Genomic DNA, 7,989 nt, shown 5'->3' with positions numbered 1-7,989 from the left:
ATGTACCCAGAATCAGTCTTCAATCTAATATTAAAACGCAAAATTACTCGATGAATAGGAGCAACTAGAGCGTTTTCTTATCATAAGAATATCCTGTTGTTATGGGACGACTTATTGAGGAGGATGAGGAACAATTTTATTGTTGAAGCTAAACGTTAATATATTGCATAGTATTCCCCTCATTCATAAGCAATTCATGCAAGCCGAGAGTTTACATTAATTAAAAAGAGCCTTGTCTGATGCAACAAACATATCTTTTGTACCTATCTCATATCAGAATAATCAGTCTTATTATATAAATTAATATGAGAATACATATATAGTTAACCTTAATCTTTTAATAAGCAACTCTATATATGGTATCTGTCTTTACAACATCTGTAATACCTTTTTCATAATATGCCACAATTAGTTATCTATAATGCAATAGTTAACTTTAATGTATATTCTATAAAAGAAAACATACTATATATAACAATATTGATTGATATGTATAACATCTGTATTTCTGATCGATGTACGTTGCTATATAAAGAGAAATTTTATTATTTAAAACAAATCGCACAATTACTGGACATGTTCGAGGGCATGCTATAAGGGAAGCGAGTGCTATTTTACTTTTTATGTATTCAGCAAGTTTCAATACTTAGTGAATTTTATATTCGTAGAACTTTTCCGCTATAAATTCGATCTATCTCATTATATGGATATCTTCGCATAACCCTATCATACACGTATAATGCAAAGTAAATAAGTAATAAAGTTAATGTTCCAAATCAATAACTTACCAAAAATTAGTGAGCGCAACATCTACCTTTCGGAAATTGCGGCATGAAAATCGAGTGCTTTTTCGTCTATAAGTAGACCCTAGTCTGAATTATTTTTATCTATGGTATTTAACTAGAAGGATTTTAATTGTTACAATAAACAGCTCAGAAAATCCCTTCGAGGAATTTATTTCAGGAAATTACGCGTAGTATTGTTTTCTTACAGTAAACATGATATAATACCTAAATCTATCACGTATTTTCGAAAAACTTCTTCACCAAATATGTTTACGGTATATTTTCTATCATTAATTCAGAGCATACAGAACCGTAGAACCTTAAATCAGTCCGTAATTAGTGATAAAAATATTATCTTAATTAATTCTGTAATCTCATTAACACTTCTGGTACGTATACAAATATTTAAAAATTAATATACGGTATCGTTGCTTGAAGGTAATTGAACAGTGATGTAGTTCTACATTGAAATTTTTTATAAAGCATCTCACTACTATATTTGATATTTAGATACAAGCCTAAAATTGTGACGGTATCAATTTTTGAATCTTTTGACATGCAATTATCTGAAGATACCCTATGGTTCGCAAGCGTAAATTTGAAAATATCTAAATATTATGATTCTAAGGTGTTATAATGGTGTAAACCGTAACTAACTTTCCCACCTACTGATCTTTCATCTAGGTTTATAATCAGCTAATAATTCAGTGCAAAGTTCGGTAAATACACAAATCAGAAGCAAAACTGTGTCTGATAAATTAGAACGTACAATATCTACTAAAAATAATTTTCAACATTTTCAGATTTTAATTTTCCTTAAAAGTGATCAAAAATACTTGTTATTGAACACATATCCTAACCAATATTAAACTATTTAGATTAGTTTTATCTGTTAATATAAGTAACGTGAAATTATTTCATTATAAGACATTCTGAATAATGTTTGAAAAAGATTACTTTGCTACTACGCTGGCGTATAATCTTATTTTTTAATTCCTATCTTGTACTTATAGTAGCTAATTTCGTATAATAAAGGAGGCAAAACCTAATGCCTTGCAAGACAGTGTAATATTGTATTCTAAGTTGATGATATATTTAGTAATGTCTACCGTAGGTGTTGTGTTCAACATGTGATAGATATTCTCGTTAGAGGCTTAAGTATTAAATATAGCTAGCTTAGTACCTGTAATCCTTTTGAAGAAGAGCGCTGCAGTGCTCACACTAGAGCTTCACATGAAAGGTGTAAAGTATCCTGTATTTGAGATGCTAATACTGAAGTGTGTAGTAAGTAAGGTGCTAAGACTGTAAACGCGGAAAAGTATATAAGCGAGTAGTTTAGTATAGTAAGATAGTTCTTTCTCTTTAGAGGTCCTCAGCTAATCGATTACGTTGTATCTTCGTAAACGAGGTTTTGTTCAATAAATCTTAATTTTCTAAAGTTTTGAAGATTCTTGATCTATCAACCTCATATGCCTAAAGTACGAGCTCGTTTCTGTATTTATTCGTTTTGAGTTCATAAACTAATTTGCTTTAGCATGATAAATAGTCGGAACCTTTTTCTTAAATAATTTCGAATTACTTGAAATAGTTGGTTTTTAATTATATGTTACGTACTGTAAATCCTATCCTTAAATACAAACTATTTATCTAATATTCAGATTGATATCATATTATTCCACATTAACATAGTTAATTGGTATTATTAATGGCTTTAGATTTTTATGCTTGATTTACACTCTTTGATTAATATTCTAAAGTCAATATTTTGATTAAATAATTATATTTAAAACCATATTTTTTTATTCTAACAGCATCTAAACTCAACTGTTTTGACAATAACTACAAAGATAATGCTGTATGGTAATGAATCATATTAATATGCAACCGTACAAATTATAATTACGAAATTTTACATGCATGAAGCAATTAGTAAGTTTAATTTACATAGATGGATTAATTAATTGGAAATAATGTTCATTTAATAAATAATTAAAATTGATGGATTAAAAATACCCTACAGTTAACAATAGCTGTCATGTTTGTGTTAAACTGATATTTAGTAAGGTGTATCTTGCAGTTAAACAACCGTTACAACGTTAGAAGCTGTCTTTAATTGTTTTCCTGAATTACATCGTTGAATACGAACCAAAGCTGGGGATGAGAGAGATTTAACCATTTTAAAATCATTTAAAGGTTTTGCAAAATTGGTTTTTAATGATGTCGTCTTGAATGAAGTATTCGGTGTTTGAGTAATTAATGCAGAACGACGAATTGATTTAGATGCTATGGAAGCTGAATAATTACGTATACCAGTGTTAAAATAGCCATAGAGTAAAGCATTGGATACAACACCAAAAACTTGCAGTATGGTCAAATAATAGCGAATACTAATAAAAATTTGCCATGATATCTTATGAATAATAAATAGCAACAACGAAATAGCATATGGCAGATTTGCAATAAAGTAAATAACAACGCAAGCTATAAATAATTTGATAACTCGCTCTTTTCGTTGCATACTGATGCTTCGATGTAATTCATTCCTATCGTTATTAAAATTACCTCGACTGAGTCTTCTTTGCCTTAAACCTTTAATAATAATGCCGTAAAACATTACCATAATTACGAATGGAATTAAGTAAGCAACTAACAGGTAGCTGGCAGCATACATAAAATAGAAAAAACTAACAAACTTTCCATCGATAGCAAAATCCAGTGACGTTAACGGTAAAACCAAGAGACAATGTGTAATATTATTACGTTGCGGTACTACCCTTAAATACATCAAGTATGGGACACAAAATAGTAATGCAAATATCCATATAATTAAATTAACAATCATAACTGTCTTGATATTCATACGATATTTCTTTTTCATAACGAGATGGATACCTTGATAACGGTTAATACAAATTGCGACCTGAGTATAAGATATGACTTGGACGGACCATAACGTAACTGTATAATAAATTTTGCACATAGCTTGACCATGCGTCCAAATATAATTTGTCGTAAACTGAGTTATCATTGATATTGGAATATAAAATAATGACATAAGGAAACCAGCTAAAGCTAAATTTAAAATAAGGATATTGATAGGTGTTTTCATTTTCTTAACCGTAATTATGGAAATTATGATAATGGTATTGCCTACTGTCCCAATAAATCCAAGTATAGCATATAATGTTATGAAAGTAATTTGCAGTGTTGATAATTGTGTCGGTCCGACTGGACCAGTTGTAGAATTATTCATGATGCTTCCTTGGCTATGGCTAAAATTGGCGCTATTTTAGTTACTTTCCAGGCTAAAGAATAAGAAATAATCTATTAAAATTGATAATACTTTACTTTATCAAAGCTAAGAGTAATAAACCAATGTATTTAAGTAGACCATGGGTATAGTAATTATCTAAGTTAATACTATAAACTTGAATCTGTTAAGCTCGATACGTATTTTTTAACCTAAAGCAAGAACAATTAAAAAGCGTAGATTACATCAAATAAGAACTGATGAAACTGCAAGATGTGCTAGTTTCAAAACTCGAATTAATAATTCGCAAAAAATAGTCTTTTTTATAAAATTATAGCACTTTCACCGCTTATGTATTAAAAATTTTATTGCAAACCGGGACAGTAAAACAGTAACATTTACAAGTCTACTCGAGCGGGTATAAGGGAACTGTATGATCACTTTCAGAATACTGGATTTGTACTTTTATGATTTATAATAGAACCAAACAATCCCGTAATATAGGAAGAATAATATCGTAATTTTCAATACCATTTTCTGGCGAATTTCGTGGTAAAGAGACTAGATAACTTAGCTATTTGATATTTAACACGTTGGCTTTCAATTAACTCTACAGGATACACATTCGACTATTACAATATATTTCATAGTATCAAACTACTCTTAGCTAACATTTCAGAAGTATTTCACAGCCTAGCTTGGAATAATGGATTATAGCTACGAAAATTAGGAAGGAATAAGCGGGACAAAATGGTGCCGAAGTTTAATAAAAGTGAATGGACTGTAAGTGCATTGCCAAATGATGACACAAGCTTAATTATAACAGTTCTTCAAATGTTTAATGATAACTCAGCCTTATAAGAAACGAATAATATCATAATTTTTTCGTCTTTTTAGAATATTTTGCAATAGCATTTCTTAGATCATCAATCTGCTGTATGTCTGTAGTAGGATTCAAGCTGGCAATTTTACTATTATATCCCATTTTAAGACGTTTTTTCGTTATTGTTCTGTTGTTTTTCCTTTAGTGGATACACGTAACAATTATATTTATTATATCCGTAGAGCAGGTATAGGCTAATCCTTTCATGAGTCTTCAAATTATAAAATTCGTTCGGACCAGGTACTGTATTACAGAACCAATTGCATACAATATGCGACTCTTGCAACAGTATTTTAACTTCTTAAAAATGTTCAGACTTGAAATCATCAGAAATTTTTTTCTTTTGGAGTAAAGTATTTGGGTTTAGTAATTAGTATTACTTTGCTCTAACTTTGAAGTTTAACATTTGATCATACTAAAGATTTGAGTATGAAGCACTTGCTCTGATATAGATCATTCGATAGATACGCTATTGGATTTAGACCAGATCTTCCATTGAAAAGCCAATATAATTACAATTATATTGTAGAGCCTATCAAGTCTATCCTACGAAGTTCATTAAACTCACAAATCCTTAGATGAGCTATTTGCTACACTCTAGATCTAGTAGCATTACTATATATTTTAGCAATATTCACTAAATTGTTATGAATATCTTAAATAGTCTAAAGTCTAGTTATAATGAAGCAAGTGAAATTAAGATACAGTGTAAAGTTTTATGATAGTGACTCTAAGCTATAGTACTATAGCAATTCTGGTATCATAATTGAAATCCGTAAATGTATAAAGGCAACAAATAATGTATGGTGCCATCCATTAATTGATCAAATCATGAAAATGTATGATAAAAGATACTATGCGTGCTGTGAAATAAAAGAAATAATTACATATAACAGATGTATCGACGTATTCCTATCTTGTTATAACTCAAGTATGAGAATAAAATTGGATAAGTTCCGGGACTATAACGTTACCTTACTCTGTAGTTGATTACTACGCTGACTCTTTGACGAAAATATCGCATCAGCAGTTCAAAAGCTTTCACATCAGATTAAACTCTGAACGAGAAAATATGCGCAATAATCACAATCAAACTTATAAGTTGTCAATGGAAATTCGAATACTGATAGACAATATGGTATCAGGAAGCAATTTGGTGAATTAAATATTAAAGAGTGATGAAAAAAATGACTTAAAGGCTTAAAAATGTATAATAATTCTTTATCTAACCTTGATCGATGATAATGATGCAACGGTTATAGTTGTTAAATTGAAAAAAACTGTAAGTTTATTCCTATTAGGTTAACCATTTAACGTTTGGTGTCGTAGAAGACAAAAAATGGCGACATGTTGCTGAAGCCCATCGATTGTGAAATTGTAATGATTTGATTCGTTAATTGTTTCCTACGGTGCAATTTGATCTTATAGAATATGAATTAATGGACTGGCGTTCTTTTATCAATATAATTTCCATCATTTATTCTCTTTTCCTGGAGTTTAAGATACATGAATAGAAGTGATTGTCCACCTTGCAGCAGCCGTTGATCTAAGTAGAGGCGCAGAATCGATGCAAACAACGAGGTGGCGACTGTGACTTATTTATATGCATAACAGTACAGGATAAGCTTAATTAAGCATTATCATGACAATATCATCAATTTAAAAGATCGATCTAAAGGTTAACTTTCTTAATTCGTTAATTAATAATTACAATATGTTTAACGTAAACATAAGACAATATTGACGTCTAAAAAAATAAGGATAATAGAGTTTTATAGTACCCTCGTCATTATGATGTTTCAGTTGCTATAGTGACAAAGACATGGATCGAAAAGATATTCATGTAAGTATGAGCTAGAGGTTGAGGTTGCATCTTAGCTGGTTGCTGATTGAATAACGGACTGGAATAAGATTGTAAGGTATAACTTATCTCTGTTAAAGGATTTCTATTATTTCCTGATGTAAGATATCCGTAGATTTTTCAGAAATTACAGGAGATAATAAATAATACTGCAAGAATTAGTAAGTACGGCTATTTTACTGGAAAAAATTATTCATTTGTGAATATGACGGATAAGGTAAACATAACAAGTGTTGCTCACTATCAGTAACATACGTCAGAAAAAAATAATAAAGAAATCTGCTAGTATCAAATCAAGTAAACATAATAGTGATCAACAGGTGTATTGATTTCTAGGCGATGATTTATATTACATACGCATATCTCATCATCTGTCCTGATAATAAAGTCTTGGATAATTAATTATTATAACAAGTTTTTAATGACATGATGTTTATCATATTGAAAGATAAAAAATGCCCTCTACAGATATAGTAACTATATTGGGGAAAAGATCTATCATAAATTATAGCTATGGATTCAATGGAATGTCAACATCATTTCAAGTGCTAAACGGTGTTTATCCTAAACAAGCAGTACTGATTCCATTTATTAATGAGGACAGTATTATACTGGACATTCATTGCTTTACAAAGGGAAATTGTGATGTCTAGAAAGTATTATTGCAATGTAGCCATTCGATGAATGTATAGTTAGTGTGCTGTATCAATATTAGAGATTAAGAAGCAAACGTTACTTATAGTAGCTCTGAAGTAACCTTATTTGCTATTCGTAAAAGATCCCAGCACTGCTTTATGGTATAGTCTCTTTTTTTGTCTTATTCATTCCAGGACTTAATCTCGTAGATGTAAAAATCAAAGGTTGATACTTCAATGTTATAATAATCCGAATAATAAATCCAAATGGTAATTTCGGGTTGTGTCCTAACTAATGCCGTACCTATGTTTAACCGTGACTCATTTAATAAAAGCTAACGTACTTACTTATCCCACCTATGCAAAATCTATTAAGAATCTGTTGACAGTGATTGCGTTTAGAATACTGTATTTCTTATTTGTGACGAAGGATTCGAAGAGTCAGCAGCTGCGGACTTAGTAGCTATTCACAAAAATTATACAAGGGGTTTTAATGAAAGTAGATACCTTATTGTAGGTGGTAACGGAGGTACAATGCGGTAATTACGGTAAATCAGGGTGTAAGCTGTCGTGAA

The 7,989-nt window shown here is 30.3% G+C and overlaps 1 protein-coding gene across 1 annotated transcript; it reads right to left on the bottom strand.

Annotated features, from left to right (window-relative positions):
- Positions 1 to 2,862: 2,862 nt before the first annotated feature.
- Positions 2,863 to 4,038, bottom strand: TRIADDRAFT_58991 (uncharacterized protein; the record flags this gene model as incomplete). Its single annotated transcript, XM_002114918.1, has 1 exon — positions 2,863 to 4,038. One exon carries the CDS (start codon positions 4,036 to 4,038, stop codon positions 2,863 to 2,865), a length of 1,176 nt encoding a protein of 391 aa, XP_002114954.1.
- Positions 4,039 to 7,989: the final 3,951 nt, after the last annotated feature.

Source organism: Trichoplax adhaerens, genomic scaffold, assembly GCF_000150275.1.
Source record: "Trichoplax adhaerens TRIADscaffold_9 genomic scaffold, whole genome shotgun sequence".
Classification (NCBI taxonomy): domain Eukaryota; kingdom Metazoa; phylum Placozoa; class Uniplacotomia; order Trichoplacea; family Trichoplacidae; genus Trichoplax; species Trichoplax adhaerens.
Note: the sequence above shows the minus strand (reverse complement) of the source record. Positions and strands in the feature narration are given on the sequence as shown.